The sequence below is a fragment of the Pezoporus flaviventris genome, unplaced genomic scaffold (assembly GCF_033815535.1).
Source record: "Pezoporus flaviventris isolate CSIRO_AGI_PZ_B2104156 unplaced genomic scaffold, CSIRO_AGI_Pfla_v1 ptg000081l, whole genome shotgun sequence".
NCBI lineage: Eukaryota > Metazoa > Chordata > Aves > Psittaciformes > Psittacidae > Pezoporus > Pezoporus flaviventris.
In genome coordinates, this window is record NW_026892629.1 from 2,866,028 (window position 1) to 2,886,148 (window position 20,121).

The 20,121-nt window shown below is 39.9% G+C and overlaps 1 protein-coding gene across 4 annotated transcripts in view; it reads right to left on the minus strand.

Annotated features, from left to right (window-relative positions):
- Positions 1-4,022: 4,022 nt before the first annotated feature.
- Positions 4,023-20,121, minus strand: part of AKAP7 (A-kinase anchoring protein 7) — an 87,017-nt gene continuing 70,918 nt past the window's right edge. Inside the window, exon 8 of one of the 4 annotated variants that reach the window (XM_061474879.1) lies at positions 4,023-4,495. In XM_061474879.1, the coding sequence (XP_061330863.1) occupies positions 4,296-4,495 (200 nt within the window). In that variant the 3' untranslated portion in view covers positions 4,023-4,295. Of the gene's footprint in view, positions 4,496-4,883; positions 5,459-20,121 lie in introns of those variants that run through there. The other 3 variants (XM_061474878.1, XR_009747110.1, XM_061474881.1) reach the window with 3 other exon arrangements.

Below are 20,121 nucleotides of genomic sequence, written 5' to 3' on the forward strand. Positions count from 1 at the left end.
AATTAGTACAATTTTCATAAACCTAAAACACCACTTACTTTATCCAACTGCCCACTAATCAAGCAGTTGACCCACTCACCTTCTCAATTCTGGAAGGTGCACCCCTTTGGAACCGCTTGTCTGTGGTTTTGGGCTGTCTCTGCTACCTCAGGATCAGACAGTAGTCATCTCTAGATGAAGACTTCAGCAAACAGCCATGCAGGGCTTCCTCTGACCTCTGGCAGCTCGAGTCAAACCAGAGGTGTCTCTGCAAAGACATCAACCTCTTTGGGAATTCAGTGACAACTTCTGCCCTCTTCCAAAGGGATGGAAACAGCGGAAAGCTACAGTATGGATTCAGTCCCTTCTTTTCTCAGGCCAAGACAATACGCCATTAACAGCTGAACAGAGGCAGAGGGCATTCACAGATATAAGACCACTTTGAAAAATATTGTGCAAAACAAAGCCCCAGGTTAGAAGCAGAGTGAAGCAACCCTGAGGCGCCCAGGTCCACCTTAGGCAACCAGATTTCCTCCTGGCTTCCACAGGGCTGCACGCGGCTCTGCAGGTAATATTTCATCTGCAGTGATAAAGTTTCTGTTTACACTTTATTTTACTAGTGTGTTCTGAGGCATAACTGAATACTGAAAGTAAGTATATATTTCTACTAAACTTGAACTTACAGCTGTACCGAGTGCTGTGGCTTTGCTCTTCTATTTTTATTGCTTGGAGACAGCATAAATGCGTGGGATATCTCTCAAGACCTTTATAAAATCAGAATTCTAACAAGAATATATGAGTCATGTCTAGACCGATATAAAAATGAAATAGTATCATTCTTGTCACCAGAACGAAGCATGGCTGATACCCTTTGATCCATGACACACTCACATAGCCTTTAGGCTAAAATAGCATACACTAGTGTGCAGTTATAATCACAAACTCCTATAAATATATAATGTGAAGCCTCTTGAATCCTAACTGGCAGGTTGTATAACCTTGCCATAAAGCAGTATTTTACCACTCAAATCATCATACTTACTTCAGTAGGACCATTAGTAGATAACGGGCATTATCCAGTGTGGGTCCCATATCTGTATATCTGGCTACAGTGTCTGAATCTGACCTTCAGCTCCAATGCTTTTTAGATTTGTATCATGTTCAGTCAACAGAGAAACACCATTTAGTTTCCTTTTCACAAAGATACACATTCATCTGCTGCGTTACTATTTAGCTACCAGACTGAGCATCCTTATGGCATGTTCAGCCATGCTTGGAGGTAATTGTTTTCCACAACAGCCTTTCTTCCTACATCAGAAAGTTGGTGTCTGTTGGTCAGGACTTACATGGATTTAGTGAATTCTCTGGTTACTCTGTCAACTCTTAAACACCTCTAATGTACATCTCAACAGTGCAGGCAATTTATGGCAAGGGCCACTCAGGTATCAAACATGTGGCTTCTGCAACTCCTGGGCTCTATACCCAGACCAATCATAGGAAACTGTCAGGAACAGTTTCTCTGTGGGTCATGGGCAGTCAAAACACTTCTAGCTAGCCTAGTCCTGGAAGCTGAGCTACTGCTTTTAAACCTGTCACAGACACCACTACAATCAGCAGTATATAAATACCCTTGAGTATGAACAAAGTAGAAGGTAGAACTGAAAATAAAACATGGACAAACTTGCACCATCTGTTTTGAAATGCCAACACTTTCCCGGAATAACCTGTTCATCGCTGCCTCCAGACATTCCCCAAAAGAAGCACTTAATTGGAAAAACAAATTGTTGTATGAAAATGATTTATAAGTGTGAAGAAGGCAACATATTTGTTCTGGTGTGTGTGGCTCAGAGCTTCACAGTCTCTATGTATCTGCATTCTTCAGTGCTCATCTCACAGTTCCATACAAGAGATTTATGCTTTAATTTGGCAGCCAGGCTTCACTACCAGCAGAAAAAAAAACTTAATTAAGAAGAATAGAGAAAGCAAGAAGAAATGTTGCCATAAGAGAAATAGTCCAGATGCAAGTTTTGGGTTTCTTTTTTTTTAACCCTGTTCTGTTTTCAAGTAAATTAATAGCAGTGTCTCGTCAAAACCAGAAATAAAGGCTACGGTTGGCATTTTAAAAGAGTATGAATGGTTTAGAAACAAAAGCTGATTTGCATCGGTCAAGACATCTGAAAATCAAAGATGGGGTTTAGTTGCTTAAACATAGGTATCCAGTACCTTTTTAGAGGCTCTGGGGTATCCTCTAGCCCCCAGTTCCTGATCCAGAATACATGTTTCCTGTAGGGTTCGTGTCATATTTGTCAGATCCATGCCAGGCCCACTCCAGGGTGTCTCAGATGATACTGCCTATATTGAGGCCATTAAGTCTCCTATATTTCATAATTTTTTTCAGAGTTGCTATTCTTGATCCCATCCCTAAGAAGCAAAGTCTCTAATAACCAGGTCACTCATCAAAGTGTCTTGACATAAATTCAGTGATTAATTTCTACAGTTTTATTTTAAACTAGCAATGACTCTTACAATCTGAATGATGTAGAAAGTCATTTAATCATCATGGTAATGACTTGTATAAAGCAAAGGGAGATGCTAACCTGAGATTTAGACAGAATACAGTACATTACTTTCCTGTTTTCTCAGCTGCTTGTCTGGTTTTGTGTTGGATTTAAGTCTTGTTTGCAAGTTGGATTTACAATGCTTGATACCATATGAAAGGCTATCTTTGAATGAACTAGTACTCAGTAAAGTCTGATACAATACAGAAACTTCTCTATTCAGCCTATGCAATAAAGGAACAAGCTGAGCTCAGAGTCACTGTGCAGGGGTGTACAGATCCACCTGTGAAAGCTTTGTGTATTTTGTTTTTTTTTTAATCTCCAGGGATGACTACAGATTTTATTATTATTATTCTAAAGCAAATCTGAGAATAGTCATTAAACTCAATTTTTGACACTGAAGAGCAGACCTCTAGAAGTTGCACCAGTACTTCCGTCTTACACCCACACTGCCCAGAATATAAATTAATGGCTGGAATCTCAGAATTTTGTTCTTTAAACCAAGAATTCTTTGAGACTAACTTATCGGCATTAATGTTTCCACATGATTTCAGGTCAGCATCTTGGCACAACAACCATAGTCAATAGCGTGATTCATTCCAGCACTGTTTCTGTCAACCCTGTTATTTGCAAGTGCTCTGTTTTACTGAAGTCCGTTTAGAGACAGGTGAAAACATACATAGGGTGCAAAAGAAAAATACTTTATTGTGAACATAGCACGTATGAGACGTTTCTGAATATACCGTTACGTATGAGAAAAAAGCGCTCTGATGCATGAGATAAACGACCAGTGCTTGAGACCAACGAAGTATATGCACACAGCTGTTCTAACAGCACAATTCTGATACCAATCACAACACATATTTTATAGCTTTTATGATCAGAGGCAATTTTAAACAATGTTTATAAAAAATGTAAATATTGGACCTACTCCTGCACTGTTGTACACCCAAAGCTTCAGTGAATCTTGCATGTGTGTGGAGGGAGCAATGAGGGCAAACTGACACCCCACCGCGGGCAGCAGAAGGTAGAGATGGAGGAAACATCAGAAACAAAGTACAAACCCACTGTTCTACAAAAGTAAAAAGGCAAGTATTATCCCAAGGAATATTATTATTTTCACGAGAAATCTTAATTGCAGCATCCTGACTCCATTAAAGCCAATGAGAGTCTGCCATTGAGATTAGTGGAGCCTGAATTTCATTCAGAAATTTAAAACATTCTTGCATTAGTGTAAACATCAGCAGAAACATGTCAGCATTTATACATGTATTCAAGTGCTGGTCAAAAAAAACCCCGAAAAACAGACAATGCTAACCCAAAATGCCAGTACATATCCAAAAGGCAGATAATTAAAAGTTTCTTTTCAAATACACATTTAAAAGTATTTAAAAGCATCCATTTTTTAATATTTGTATATCATTGCTAGGGAAGGGATCTATGAGAAAAATCTGAATTATTTGCAGTGATAAAGGAAGGGCACAGTGTTTGCTCAGATTTATTGGAAACCAGTATTTTTCCACTTTGGAGTCATGACATATACCTGCACATTCAAGCATGTTTCGAAGGAGTGCTGAGGAGTGACTGCACTCCATCATTATGAGACATAGTCCTTCTGTGCAAGTATTCCAGCATGATCCCTCATGACCCATTTGCACCCATTCATATTTTCTGTATAAAAGAAACAGAAAGTTCCTTGAAGAAATATTTTCTGTCTTTAAACAACCTGATGACATTTTACATCATGGCAATTTCCAATCATGCATTTGGAGATCCAGAGTCAATACAACTTTTCCATTTACTGTTAGACTTGTGCCTGTCTTCAAACAGTTCTTTGCTGATTTTCGTGCGGATCTCAGGACTGGATAACAGCTCCTTTATCTGATTCAGTCTGGATAACAGGGCCTGCGTTTCTCTACGTAAAGATTCCTTTACTAAGTCTGCTTCATGGCTCTTTCCTAGAGGAAAAGAACAATATAATATGTTTTATAACAACTAATGTCTTTTAGAATCATTAATGTATGGAGAAAAAGAGACCATATCTGGCTTGGACAGTAGTAAATGCTCAGCCTTTTTGCACATATTTTTGTTATAAAAAGGAACTTTGTCAAAAAATATAATTTACATCAACAAATAATACCAAAAAGTAAAGAACAGTACAGCGTCACATTTAAGAGAAACTCCTGTCATATTACATACTGTGTAATAGTATCTGCGATGAATATCTGTAGTGGTAATTTTTAGCTTGGGGTTGACTGCTGTTGACTAGGAAACAGCACGTGCTCTCACATGGAGTAAGCAGCCCTGCGGCAGTGCCAAACCCTCGGGCAGAGGGCATTGCTTCCACTTATGGCCAGGCCTCTTCCACGGCCATTCATGACAATCCAAAAGGCAAACGAAAAGGGTTCAGTTTCTCTTCAGAAGCAAGGAAGGGACTCTTGGTATCATGAACAAGTGAAGACTGGAGCAGCCTGCTTCGCCATTCCTGTCTTTTTTCCTGCGTCCATCCCTCCCAGCATTCAACAGATTTTCAGCAGTGCAAGCACCTACGACACCAGCAGACTGTGTCCTTCAACTCAGAACAAACTTTTGATAAGAGACTCACAAAGCAGAGCGCCTGTCACCCAGCACCACTTAGCAAATTTCAGCAGGGAGCTAGGACATGTTTTTGTGGTTATTCTTGGTGGGATATTTGCTCCCGGGCTTTTTGCACAGTGCTCACTTGCTGTTATCATTGTCGCTCTCATTCTTACTGCCGCTTGCTGCTTCTTCAGTTTTCACAGGGCTTCCATCAGTCTGTCTGGTTTTGTTTTGAGTTTCTTCTAAATATTGCTGTACAGCCTTCAGCACTGCGTTCTCCACCAGCCTTTTGCTGAGGCTCACCAGCTCTGCATCGTCTGGCTCTGCTGCATGCTTTTCACCTATGCGTCACAACAGACAAGAGAAGGAACTCATTGCCACAGAAAGATAGGAGATGTAATTGTATCAGGAGCCTCTGTCTGAGCTGGATTTTAAGTTATTAACTGCCTCTTCTTGGTTGTAAAAAGTAATTTCCCCCTCAAGCTCTGAATCAGAAGAGTTTCATGGAAATGTATACAGTATATCATAAAAAATATTTCACTGCTCATCTTTATTGTAACCCTCAATAAAAGCCATTGGCTAACACTGTGAGCACCCACTCAGCTTGTAAGTGTGCAAATTTAATTTCTTCTGCCAGCAATCACCTGTGCAAAGATGAAGAACACGGCACATGATAAATCTACATTTTTGCAGCATTCTTAAATTTAGCTTCCCCTGTTTTGTGATTTTGCTTAATAAATCTAAAATCTATTTATTCATTGATTGTAATGAAATAGTTTCTCCTAGGAAAAATGACTAAATTACTCTAAGCACAGGATAGAAACGTTCTTGGAAAAACCATATACTCCCTCCCTGCTTCCCTTCTGTCTTCTAACATAAAGCTCTCACGTTGAAGGAATGCAAACACCAGCAGTCTATTCTTAGATATCTGCCAATAAAAGCAAGAAGCTGGCATTTCCCTGCTTTGTTACGAGTTCACATGAATAAATATATACAACAAAATAACTGTATACATAGAAAGGACTCTCATACAGCATTACATGTATTTTGAAATGGTACTTTTCCCAATTAAATATATAGCCTATTGCAGCATCCTCCTTTTATGAGGTATGAAATCCTCTGAATGAAGAATGCAAATTTTCACTGGCCATGTGATTTGCCACTACGCAATTTTTTGTGTTAGGTATATAACTGTTTCCCTCCATCTGTATTTAAAGGTCACACTTTTAATGTCCTTTTCTGAAGTTAGCATTCTGCAACCAGTAATAAGAGGCTGCTTACTCATACACATCTGGTGAAAGAGATACTATTGTATGCTGTCCGCACAAAGCTTTGTACTGTTCAATTATCTAAATTTGTTCTTTTTCATACAAGTAAATTTATTCAAGTTTGCCAGCATATATAGATTATAATTATAAAGCACTTTTATTAGTCTTCCTAGTGGCTTGCACAACCCGGGAGTGATTTCACTGATAAAACATAATTCATATGGGGATTTGTGGGGGAAAGGGAGAGGTACACAAAACTCTTGACTTTCAGAGGCAGCACTCTTATAAGCTGCTAATATAAGCACCTCACTCTGGAACAGCAAGACAGATCAAACTCTTCCAGTTCTGTGCCTCCACAGCATCATTACTGTGGGGAAGGAAAAACTGCACCCTCCAGCTCAGAGGTCTTCAGTCTAGACCTTGACAAAGCATTTTATTGTATTTTGGAAAAAAAAAAAATTGGAAAAATACTCTAACAAAATGTTTTAAAAGGCAGGTATGGGAACAGTTTTGGTTAAAACAAAAAACCAAAACAAAAACAAAAAAACCCAACCCAAACAAACCCCCTCCAAAAAAACCCACAAATCCCCCCCCCAACCAACCAAAACCATTAAAACAGGTTTAGCATTTCCAAAACCAAACATTTTAGGTTAATATGACAGTCTGGCAGAGGCACAGGCACTATTCTCAAACCCACTCCAACAGCTACATACTCCATGTTGTCTGGCCCACTGCTTACCAAGTTCCTTTGCTACCTGTAAATCCTGGGTTTAAGTCTATCCTTTAGTTGATTTAGAGAAGAGACTTAATTCAGGCTCTTATCTCTCAGGAGACCTCAGATATATATGAGCAGCATCTCCTCCCAGCTTTTTTACGAATTGATCTCACATGTTCTTTTCAGTTCAACCCTTTGATTCCAGATTTCCTTCACTTTTATTAAAGATGCTTGAAAAAATGTTGTTGTGGTTTCCAGCTAGAGAGCCTCTCATTTTTCAGAACTGCTAATGAATCACAGAAATTGTTACTCACAAACCTCTAACGATCTATGTAACTCTAAACAAAATCAATAGGAAATATGGTGCTCAGCCACTCTAACACTTGACCCTACTGTATTTAATATGCAGAACATGACTAATCAGTTACAGAGGCCTCCAAATACCACAAAACAGTAATGATTATATTTACTCAGAATGTAATTTTACTTGTAGTACATTATGTGTTATTCTTACAGTCTAAAAAAGGACAGAACTCTTACATTTTTTGCAAAACAGTTCACATTTACATACACATGTATAAAATCCATGTATCTACTATTGCATTCAAAACTTCAAAGTAAGTAGGTAGCTCACTGTGCAAGTAATTTCTCAAGCATGAAAGAAAAGTCAGACTACTTAAAATAAGCCTTTGAAAAGTACAGTTTATATAGCTACTGAAGAATGTTTGGGTTTTTTTTTGTTTTAGTATTTTGAGATATTCACGGCTCACCAGCAGCCTGGAGTTGAGCTATAGCACCTCCTAAGCAAGCTCTGCACTCCCACTGGGAAGGCATACATGTGGTCTGACCGATAGACAGGTGAGTGTGAATGAGTGCACATCCCTGTACAAAGAGTGCCCTTGGATTTATTTGTCCAGCCACCTTGGTGGACTGGCACATGGGGCTATGTGATTCACTCATGCTCTGTTTATATTCTCAGACTCCTGAAATAGCACTTCTGTGAGTGTCTGTGCAATGCTGAGGCTTACTGGCAAGGTAGTTGCATACTGTTGTATCATTCCTATTCACAGCCGTTGACAGAAATAGGTCACGTAATAACAGGTATTGATCCTCTATATTCACTTGAATATTTAACACACATATATGTCCTGTTCGTATCTCTCTCTCCATGCTGCATCTACTATTTGCCTGCTTCTTAGATATATATGATTCTTTTGCAGCATGCAAATGCTTCTTTGCGTGGACTGTCTTACATTATTGGAATTATCAGAACACCAATGACAAAAAGTCATTGTAGATATGAATGGTTTAGATTTAAAAGGGAGGTCTGAAAAGTAAAAACTGCTTTGTTTTTAAGTTCTGTTCTGAAAAGGGAACAGATATACCATGTGCACTGTATCTGTATCTATGCTGTGCCTCTCAGTATGTGCTACGCCACTACTTTATTTCTTTGTCCATGAATATAAAACCTCCACTGCATTCTCCTGTACGTGGCTCAGAATAAAAACAAACAAACAAAAGCTTTCATTTTGTTTATCCCAGAATTCTCTTCCGGAGTTTTCAAAAGACGAAAACAAATCCATAATCATAGAATCATAGAATAGTTAGGGTTGGAAAGGACCCCAAGATCATCAAGTTCCAACCCCCCTGCCATGGCCAGGGACACCTCGCACTAAACCATATCAGCCAAGGCCTCGTCCAACCTGGTGTTCTGTGAATGTATCTCAGTGCATCCACACTAAGCAGTGCTTTTTACTACTGAAAATGAAGCATACCTATTGTCCTGAAATGACCACCATTTTTTACAAAAAGGGAAGTATCACCTACACAGAATTGTTCAAAAGGGGTTTTATGATCCTACAGCATGCTGCTAGCAGGTATGGACATGAACCACATCTGCACACAAATCCAAGTTGGATTCAAAGTCACTGCTGTATCTCTCTATTGGACTAGGTTTATTCTCCAGCTCTACATCCCCTTACTCTTTTCAAGACTGTGATGGGGATTTTGAAATACTGCATTGGAACACATCAGATTTTGTGGTCCTGGTACAGCATTTTCATGGTGACATGGACACAGCCTGTTTTAGAGTCCATGTGAATATCTCAGATTTGAAGGGAGACGAGACAGTTACTTGGATCCCTCTCCTATTTATACTATTAGAACATACTTTTTTTTTGGTGAGAGATTTAATTGAAGGAACCAACAGTGAATCCCTTTTACAGGAAAAGCCAGTTTTACAACCTTTTACCACCTACACTGCAAGACAATGTTCTGAAATCCTTGCCTCAACACACTGGCTTTTGTTTTTCCTTTCAACAAATTTTCATCACCACAAAATAATGCTAACACTGGACAAATTATAAAGAAGACCCTTGGTATTCTGAACAGGTGACCGAGACCAGCTGGCATGCTCTGGCAGCTGAGGTTACAGCATGTACACTGGGTAGGGCTGTGGTTTAACAGACATGCTTCTGTCTACCTTTTGGTTCATCAGTTTTCTAACACTGTTTTTACAAACTCTAGAAACAAAAAAACCCATGAGGGACTCAGGCAATCTTTCAAAACCTAAATGTTAAAAAAATTCCTTGTGAATGCTGGAAAAGTTAATTTTTCTACTTACACTGTGCCTCTTACTGACAGCAAGAGGATAAGCCAAGTTGCTGTTGCATATATGCAATGCTTTCACCACAAGACTCCTTTTCTATGGTGACTCCTCAGTGGCTCCAACTCATAATAATCCCTCACTGTAAGTTAATTGATTATTAATGCCTCTGGGCAGGGGCAAAAGCTTTGCTGGTGTGCAGTAGAAGGAAGGAGACAACTACCCTAAGCCACTGATGGACTAAGAAACCTTCAGCAGATTACTATCAATTACTTCTGCATATGGCAGGGTTGGAGAAAACAAAGGAAGGTAAACAAAACAAATGCCAGATAGACTTCAGCATGTGAATTCATACAGTTTGTGATGTCAATGCCTGTGCCTTTATCATAGTTCACTGTCTCTATGTTAGTATGAGAAGACCTAAGAATGAAGAAGTAATTTATACTCAGAACACTTAGGGAGACGTAGAGTATTGCAAGGCTGCCATGCTTGGCTGCAGCCTGTGGAAACATCTAGTTTTTTGCTACACTATTGTGTCTGCAGAATCCGATTCAAACTTAAATCTCATTGACTTCCATGGGAATCAGATAAGGCTCCCACACCTATATACTGAACTGAAGTGTCCTGTGCATCAAACCAATGTGTTTAAGATTTTATTTACTAAGGACTTTTGGTAGGCCATATAAATTGACAGAACTGTAGCATTAGAGAAATACCATCCCCCTTTGCCCTGCAGAGACAGTGAGTTGACAGTCGGTAATAAACTAAATAACAAGCTATAAAGAGGCACCAGACCATTGCTTCTCACCCCTGCAACAGCCTGTGAATGAGCCAGCACATTCAAGATCATGGTTTTGAAGTAATGAACACAAACAAGAACATGTGCCCATATCTAATCAACACGGTAAGCATAGACAGGAAAGTCACAATTCTGAACATTTCCTTGTTAATTAGGAAGGACTTGCATGAAATGTTTCTTGAGTGGTCACTTAAGGAATTGGCACAAATAAGGACCTGAGAGGAAGGGTGAAATCATAATTTCATTATGACATGATGGTGGGGACATTTGTGTTGCTGGATGTTCCCACCTGATGTTAAGCAACATGTTTAGTTTAGCTCTCCTCTTGGAAATCTAACAAACTTCTTTAGCTTTACATATGTTGCTCTGTGAATACAGGACTGTCTAACAAGGCTAAACACGCAATACTGTCCTTCATGCTCAATACGTGAGTTTCTAGTCTGCTGGACAGATTTTTTAATTTGATATGGACCACCATGGAATAAACCCAACAAAACTGAGAATATCAAGTAAAGAGGAAATGGAGGGTGTTGCAGCTACTCAGGGAAAATGGTGCTTTTTCCAGTTTCAGTGGTGACAGCAAAAATACCTACAGCTCTCTTTGAGCTGGAGGCTTGGCAAACATGCCAAAAGTTTGTTTTGTTTCAGACAAAACCCTTTGAAGCTCAGTAATCTAAAATTTCTGACTATCTCTAACTGAAAGTGGAGAAACAGGATGTGCTTTGCTAAACCTGCTCTTCCTTCTGTGAGCACTGGAGGATATGATGCCACAGGCATGAACCTTCAAAACAAACATACGAAAAAGGTAACTAAGACTCTACTTCTGGTATACCTCAAGCTCTGTTAAATACCTTGGGTTTATTTTATATTAAAAGACACTTGCTGAAAAAGAAATTTCCTGACTCCCTTAATGATGCAGTTTAATGCTTAATCAGTTTATAAGAAGTCTACTGTAACAGGAAACAAAGATAATGTAACAGCTCAAGGAAAGAAGATGGCTTAAAAAGCTATGAGTTTTACTCAATTTTTTCATCAATACGCAAGTAGAGGAAAAAGCCAAAATGACAGAAGAGATTTTACATAACAAGAGGAACATCCACTGCGCACGCTGATAATGGGAGAACCAAAACATCTCCAGTCAGATTATAATAGCAAACATCCAGGCAGAATTATTCACATACACCCCCTTCACCATCCACAGTGCTGCGTGGTGCCAGCAGCAGGAACAGGAGCTGTCTGGGATGCCAGGGCTTAGTAGGAAGAGCAGAAGAGTCCCTACTCCTCCAAGGCAGAAGTCTCCCACTGTTTACAGAGCCTGAGAGAAAGACCAGGCTTCCTGGCATTTGTGAGAAGCTGAATTCTGGAATAGGACAGACCCAGCATCTTCAGTGGCCCTCCAGAAATACACTGAGAATGTAATGCATTATGGGAGACAGTGTAGGTTGCTTCCCCATCAATCTTAGTTGCCAGTGACCACAGACCTAGATGTTCTTGAAAGCAGAAAGTTTCCCTGCTAGGTTACTAAGTTGAGAGAGAGGTCTAGGCCCCAAAAATTCAGCAGCTAACCAAAATAGGATGTACACAGAATTTAATTACCAAAGTCCAAATGTGTTGCCAAATTCTCAAAGTCCCTGCTCATGGACCAGTCAACTGTAAAAATCAAGCAAGCATAGTGAGGGAAGTAATTCAGTAACCATTAACCTCTCATTAGTTTATCATAGAATCATAGAATAGTTAGGATTGGAAAAGACCTTAAGATCATTAGTTCCAACCCCCCTGCCACGGGCAGGGACACCTTACACTAAACCATGTCACCAAGGCTCTGTCCAACCTGGCCTTGAACACCACCAGGGATGGAGCATTCACAACCTCCCTGCGCAACCCATTCCAGTGCCTCACCATCCTTACACTAAAGAACGTCTTCCTTATATCCGATCTAAACTTCCCCTGTTTAAGTTTTAATCCATTACCCCTTGTCCTATCACTACAGTCCCTGATGAAGAGTCCCTCCCCAGCATCCCTATAGGCCCCCTTCAGATACTGGAAGGCTGCTATGAGGTCTCCACGCAGCCTTCTCTTCTACAGGCTGAACAGCCCCAACTTCCTCAGCCTGTCTTCACACGGGAGGTGCTCCGGTCCCCTGATCATCCTCGTGGCCCTCCTCTGGACTTGTTCCAACAGTTCCATGTCCTTTTTATGTTGAGGACACCAGAACTGCACACAATACTCCAGGTGAGGTCTCACAAGAGCAGAGTAGAGGGGCAGGATCACCTCCTTCGACCTGCTGGTCACGCTCCTTTTGATGCAGCCCAGGATACGGTTGGCTTTCTGGGCTGCGAGCGCACACTGAAGCTGGCTCATGTTCATTTTCTCATCAACCAACACCCCCAAGTCCTTCTCTGCAGGGCTGCTCTGAATCTCTTCTCTGCCCAACCTGTAGCTGTGCCTGGGATTGCTCCGACCCAGGTGTAGGACCTTGCACTTGGCATGGTTAAACTTCATGAGGTTGGCATCAGCCCACCTCACAAGCGTGTCAAGGTCCCTCTGGATGGCATTCCTTCCCTCCAGCGTATCAACCGAACCACACAGCTTGGTGTCATCGGCAAACTTGCTGAGGGCGCACTCAATCCCACTGTCCATGTCAGCGACAAAGACGTTGAACAAGACTGGTCCCAACACCGATCGCTGAGGGACACCACTCGTTACTGGTCTCCAGCCGGACATTGAGCCATTGACCACAACTCTTTGTGTGCGGCCATCCAGCCAGTTCTTTATCCACCGAGTGGTCCATCCATCAAATTGATGTCTCTCCAATTTAGAGACAAGGATGTCATGCGGGACAGTGTTGAACGCTTTACACAAGTCCAGGTAGATGACATCAACTGCTCTACCCCTGTCCATCAGTTCTGTAGCCCCATCATAGAAGGCCACCAAATTGGTCAGGCAGGATTTCCCCTTAGTGAAGCCATGCTGGCTGTCACCAAGCACCTTGTTGTTTTTCATGTGCCTTAGCATGCCTTCCAGGAGAATCTGCTCCTGTCCTCCTTAAACTCTCTCTGAGACAGATTTTTATTTCTTTAGAATTCAATTGTTACTATACAGCTTAAAATGGGGCACTGTTTTGGCTGAGACTTCTTCATTCTTTTCTCAAGTTGTCTAAAAAAAGAAATGTTTTTTGGACTAAGACAGATATCAAACAAGTATTTATAAGTGAATCTTAACAAGCTGATCCTGTGTTGTTGCTCCTCCTGACCACAGAAAAAGACTCCATACAAACTCATGCTATCAAATAGTCTCTCACACAGTATGTGGCTTTACTCAAGGAAAATGACTTTGAATATATTTGTAAACTGTGGAGATAAAAGTCAAATTTTAATCAACATGCATTTTCATTTATTTATTTCAATTGCAGCAACATGAGTTGTGAAAGGCAGCTGCATACTGCTTGAACTGCAAAAGAGGATGAAATCTTGTCCAGAAAGGATTAAGATGAAAGCATAATTGCAATTCAACAGGATGTCCAAAAATGTGTTGCACACATCCATAAAATACTGTAATACGATTGAATTTTTTATGGAAAACATCATTTGCAAGGTGTTTTTAATGTAACTGTAATCATACTTATTTAGACCCTAAATCTAATGGAAGGTTAGCATCACCTCTTTTAGCAGAAGCATCTTACATAGGTTTGAACTGGTAGTGCTACTATATTCTAAGGCTGTCAGAATAGTTGGGTCTAACCCCTTTTCCTCAGGGTCTTGCATGAAGGAACTGCACCCAATTCATCAGTTTCTTGGGCAAAACAGGAGGCTATGTATTTTTGAATGTAAGAGTGGTACTGCTGCTGTCTTTCATTTAATAGATCAAGCCTACAGAATCTGACTAAATTTGTTAATAGTTTTGGGAACACCCTTAAGTCAATTTGAATGTCACAAAAAAATCATTAAGTAATAGCAACACTTCTTCCCCAAGAGTAATTTCCTACAGCTCTTACACTGTACTTTAGCAAAAGAGTAAGTCCCTTCCCTCTCTTCCCCTATATTTCTACTTCCTCAGACTCAGTGAGTCAAAGCCTATTCTAACAGCACTTCAATGAAATCAATCCAGAAAAATACAACTGCTATGCCAAAACCTGAACTAATCCTCACAACTTTTACCAGCTTACACTCTGTACCATAATGGACTGCTCATTACCATGCCTTAAAACTGATTATTCTCTTTCCATTCCTTTCTTCACTCAAGAATTTTATCTCTTCCTACGCAGTATATGCAATTCCATCCCTTCCTCTTCAGCTTCCTAATAATTCTAATTCTGTCCCATTAATATCAATGGAGAACTGCTTATTTATGCCAGCTGGTCTTTTGGTCCTTTAGTTCTATCAGGCTTAACAGTTCTAAAATGTAGTTTCATCTTTGTTTCTTTATCCCCTCTTACTTTAATATTTTTCTTTCTTCAACTCACATTAAAATAATAAAGGTTGACCATGCCAAAACCAAATTTTACATTTCACCACATTCAGAACCAACTGTGAAATCAAAAGCAGGTATTTCTTCTTGCTCCTGTTAAACAGCAATGCATTTGATTCTATAGTTCATTAGTCACAGGTTCTACTTTGCAGAACTACAAGAATAAACTTTCCATTTGTGCTGGAAAATCTTCTCACATTCTATTAATGACGTGTGCGTGAAAAGTCAAAGGGGCTGAGAGCAGAAAGGAAGAAAAGAAAATCTTTTTGATTGCATTAGGCTATAATGGACGGCATTAGGCTATAATGGGTTTTTAAGGCAGCAAAAAACATTACTCATTTGCTCATTCTCCTCAGCTACAGTAAGTGTTGCACAAAACATGCCTGATACCAAATATGTTTCTGTTCAATCCTTGTGCTTTGTGCTAAAGTGGAAAATTGGATAAAATGCCTTTTAAAAAATTATTGCTATGATGTGAAACACAGAGAATAACACAATAATAGACCATGGCATAAGACATTTCTTGTTTTAGCAAAAGGATACAAGTTCTCTAGCAAGAGCAAGTGAATTATCTATGCCTGACGATTTTAACTCACAGGAAACTCAGCAAGTGCCCAGATGAAATTCACCTGAGACTGGCAGACATTCAAGGGGATTAAATCATCAGCAGAAATGATAAAGTTAATAGCGGATTTGAGGATTCTGGGGATTGGATCCAGAGTAGATACCTAAGAAGAAGTAAATTTTCTCTATACCAACTTAGGACAGCAGTTTCTGAGGTTCATGAGAGTTACAGGCAGGGTGAAGGGCCTGATAAAATTTCAGCTGCATATGCTAACATCCAGATTACAACTCTAAAAGCACTGACTATTGTAAAAGTTTGGCAGTGCCAAATCTATCACTGGTGCGGTGTACTTGCAGCTACTTAAGGCCCAAAGACTTAGTCTATAATCAAATGTTTATCAATTGAAGGTATGTGAATTTTAAACATTTGTGACACCCAGTCCATTTTCCTTTCGTTAAGGCAGAATCATCTCCTAGCCCTTTGTCCATGCTAGCTTCTACAGCATAAACAAGCCTATACTCCAAATCCCCCTAAATCCCAGTCTCTTCTGCCAATTCGACACTTTAAGCTTATGGAATCACTCACATTTTAGGAAAGGCAAAAATTATTATACATGAAACATTACTAAACCAGTGATAATCAGCTGCTGACCAAGGTGCCAGTATGCCTCAGTACAATACATTTCAAGATAACATTATTTTCTACTCTGCGTATAATTCCACAAATAATAACAGATCAGTGTCATCTAAAGGACAACCTCTCACTGGAGCTAGGACCTTTGCCTGCCTTGTTTTCTTTGTCTGCATTTATCTGAAAATCTTGGTCACAATATTGCAAAATGTAGAGACTCTTCAGTCCAGCATCTGTCACTGACAGGAAGCTTTCCCTGAAATATATACAAAATGTTCTCTCTTGTACTCATTTCACATGATGCAACTGAAGTAATCCCATACTATCTTAAGAGTTGCTTAATCATGTTAACCAGTCCCCCCTCCTGCTTTCTGGCTTTGCAACTTTTTTTTCTGTTTTAACACCAAAACTAGCTGGTTCCTGTTCTCAGAGCACGTGGGCTCCCAAAGATGTAGCTCCACAGCTCCCCAGGCATTTTCTGCAAGTGCAGCCTTGGCTCCTGCTTCTCATTTGGAGCATTATCTTCTTTTGAAAATGTAACCCTTCCTCCCAGCTTCTTCCTCCTCTGCTCCAGGATTGTGCCTCCTGAGCTTCGAGGACAACAGTTACACTGATCCTTCCAGGGCAGTTAGCTAGCACTGCACATATGCCGTTTCTGCTAAAACGTTGTAGGTTTGGTGGTGCATGATTTTGCTGGAAAAAGAGAAGAGGTTTGGCTTTGCTTTTTAACTTCAAGAGGTGGACCTTCCCATAGATGCAACCTGTTTTCCTCCCTTTATCCCTTATCCCTTTTTCAGAGAGGACTCAGTACAGCCTCCTGATCATTCCAGGTCAGTATAGAAATGTCAAATTTGAGAATCTGATTATTCGTTTCTAGAGACCTTTAATGAAATAAAATAACTTATTTTGTCTTTCTTAATTATGTGGTATCTTTAAGAGAGGCTGTGCAGACTAATTTTATTTTTTATATATATTTTATTGTAATATTTTAATGGTTTCTGGAATGAAGGTTAAAACCTGCCTGCCTACTTCCAGGAATACCATTCTCCAATAGAAAATAAAGCACTCCATTAGGTAGCATTAAGCATCACAAACAAGAGAGTATAAAAGAAAAACAGCCACATTTAAAACATCAGGTTAGGAAGAAGCAGACAACTGCCACATTTTGGTTGTATAACACTTTCCCACTCCCAAGTGTGGCTATTCTATTTCTGTAACAGATATTTTTTCCATATGTTACAACTTCTACATTGTGACTGGCTCCACTATAAACTCACAGGGATTAGGTTACAGTAGGACCTGTCATATAGCAATACAACAGGTTGAAGCAAACAAGTATCTAAATTGGGGTAGTGGTTCATATATAGTAACAGAGAACGCTCTTTCATGTTTATCATGTCACACTTCTTTTTTAGCTGCTATATGGATTTGCTCACACATCACTTTCAAGCAGAGAAGGAAAATTCAGCTTGGTTTCTATGTTAAAATTAGTCAAGCCCCCTGTCCTCACAGTAACATCTCTGATACCCAGTGTTTTGTTCAGAGGTACCTGGCTACCTTTACACAAGTGAGCTCTGCAGTGCCAGTACTTGTTCTTTGGTTATGAGGTCAGTTAGCACAGAGCAGATCAGGTCCACCCTACCCAGCTCTGCGAGCCTCTGAAATGGTGTGGCTGCACCCAAACTGCCTGCTCAGAACAGACTTGGGTTGGTCCTAACTCCTGCTCAGGAGCTGCTGCAGAAAGTGCCCTTTTGCCGGGGTCAGAACTATGTCTGGGGATGAGCCTGGGCACTGGGACTGCCTTGCCCATTCCATGACCCAGACATATAGGACTTACATGTCCTATACTCCCTTGTGCAGTACAAGGGAGTATAGGACATGTAGAGTGGTCTGCAGAGCTGGGGTGTGTCTGTAGGTAGCAAAGCCGAGAACACACTGAGCCAAATTCTGCATTCACGAAACAGTTACTTCTGTGGATTTCTACCGGCAGAGGTTTTGACTCATAACTTCAAAGCAGCCCTACACAATGAAAACTGAAATATGAACTAAAAACAGTTTCAGAGAGTAATGTAGTAGTATCTAAAGTAACGTGTGCCAGAGGCCAGGATCTGGCTCGTGACTCCAGTAAAGCTGTGGGAACAACACAATCCTCATTTCTACTTCCACTACAATGAAAACCTACTGCGTTAGTGCTGATTTGATCTCCAGAAGTGAGGAAATGGAACAGTAAAATTCATAACTAAATATTTAAACTTTGAGATGCTTTCTACTTTTCAGGGCAGGTCTTACAGCACCTCAGAATAGCATGCTGCTCCTTCTGTTTGGTGAGTAACAAGTGGCACAATTTGTATAAGAGAATTGAGAGGCACTGTGTCAGAGTATACATAAAACTCAGTAAACTAAGAAAGGAGCATATAATAATGAATATGAGAAAAGATACTAAGGGGATTTCTGGACTTCCAGGGTACAAAATAAGGTATTTGGATGTTGTTCACTGGGAGTATAGGGCAGCTTTTCATATTACCTGATAGCAACAACCTGTAATTTACTCTTTGCAAATCAACAGAAAGATAATGTTGTAGCCTTTGCCTTATTCAGTAGTATGCTTGGGTAAAGAAGAGTTCCTTTGAGAACTCAGTCTTCCCTATGTTGTGGCAATGGCATTACTAATATAATTTTTAAATCATCTTAACCGCTAAAAAGACAGAATCCCGTATGTAGGTGCATACGGGGTAAATAAAAACATAATTTCCGTCAATGAGCAATAATGTTTATCCTGTGTACCTATAAAAGTATGAGAAATCTAATACACTTCCTCTGAAGTGGAGCATCTGCATATAGGACAGTCAGCGAAGTTACTCTCTTCAGTTCACCCATCTTTTCTTTGTCTTTTGCTCTTTATCCTCCCTTTCAAACCCAAAAGGATATCAGCAGACTCACTGCTTAAGCAAACTGGTGTAAATGCCGAAAATTTAAAAGTGATCTTATTTTCCTTCCAGGATCACCCTTGCTTTAAGAAATCGTGCTGGAAGTCTCCTGCAAGAGCCATGGGAGCAACCCAGCAGCCTGATTTGTAATGCCCAGGGCTGCAAGAACAGCATTTTACCCACGCTCCTTCCCTTATTATGTACATACATACAAAGAGGATTCCAGATGGAGCTGGCAATTTGTTGGTTTGCCATCTGAACCAATCTCTCAGATAGTATTTATAGAAGGTCTGCTTTCAAATGGGCTAGCTGATATTCTCATCCATCTCGCTGCAGCCCTTGACTCCAGCGACTGCCGGTGACTGTCACAGCCATGACACTTGGCAGGCCAGGTCCTCAGTTGGTATAAATCAGCACCGTTCTTGCTCACTGCTGCTAAGGATTTCACTTGACATTTTCACTACTGCTTGATTCATGCCCCAGATAATCTGTCTCACATTCATGGGTTTACTTGCATGTTTAGCAAAACCCTTAAATGCTTATTCTTGAATAATAGCTTGCTTCTAATTAAATATTTCAACTGAAGTGTCCTTTTAGAGAGCTTTCAAGCACTGAAGTGCTAAATGGTATATTATAATTGAAATTATTGTTTTTAGTGAGTATAAACATTATTAAAATTTCCAGTTCAGTTACTGTACGTTGGATATTTTTCTGAGATTTCATCACTATCAGAAAAGTATCATTTCTATTATACAGAAATAAATTTGTAGGCAAAAGCAACATGTATTCTTATTTACATTATGTTGCAAACTGACAGACAATAGTTAACTATCATTATTTCCCCTTTATAAAAAATGAGAAGTTATTGTCCATTATAGTTTATTTAAAAAGAGTCTACTCAAGTTTTTGTTCTAACTTTATGCTGGAGATGCACAAAACAAAACCGACTGCGCTACGAAAATGTGGCCCAACAAGAAATCGTATTCTGCATTCTTTGGTCTGTACTACTGTTCGGTTTTTTGCACCAA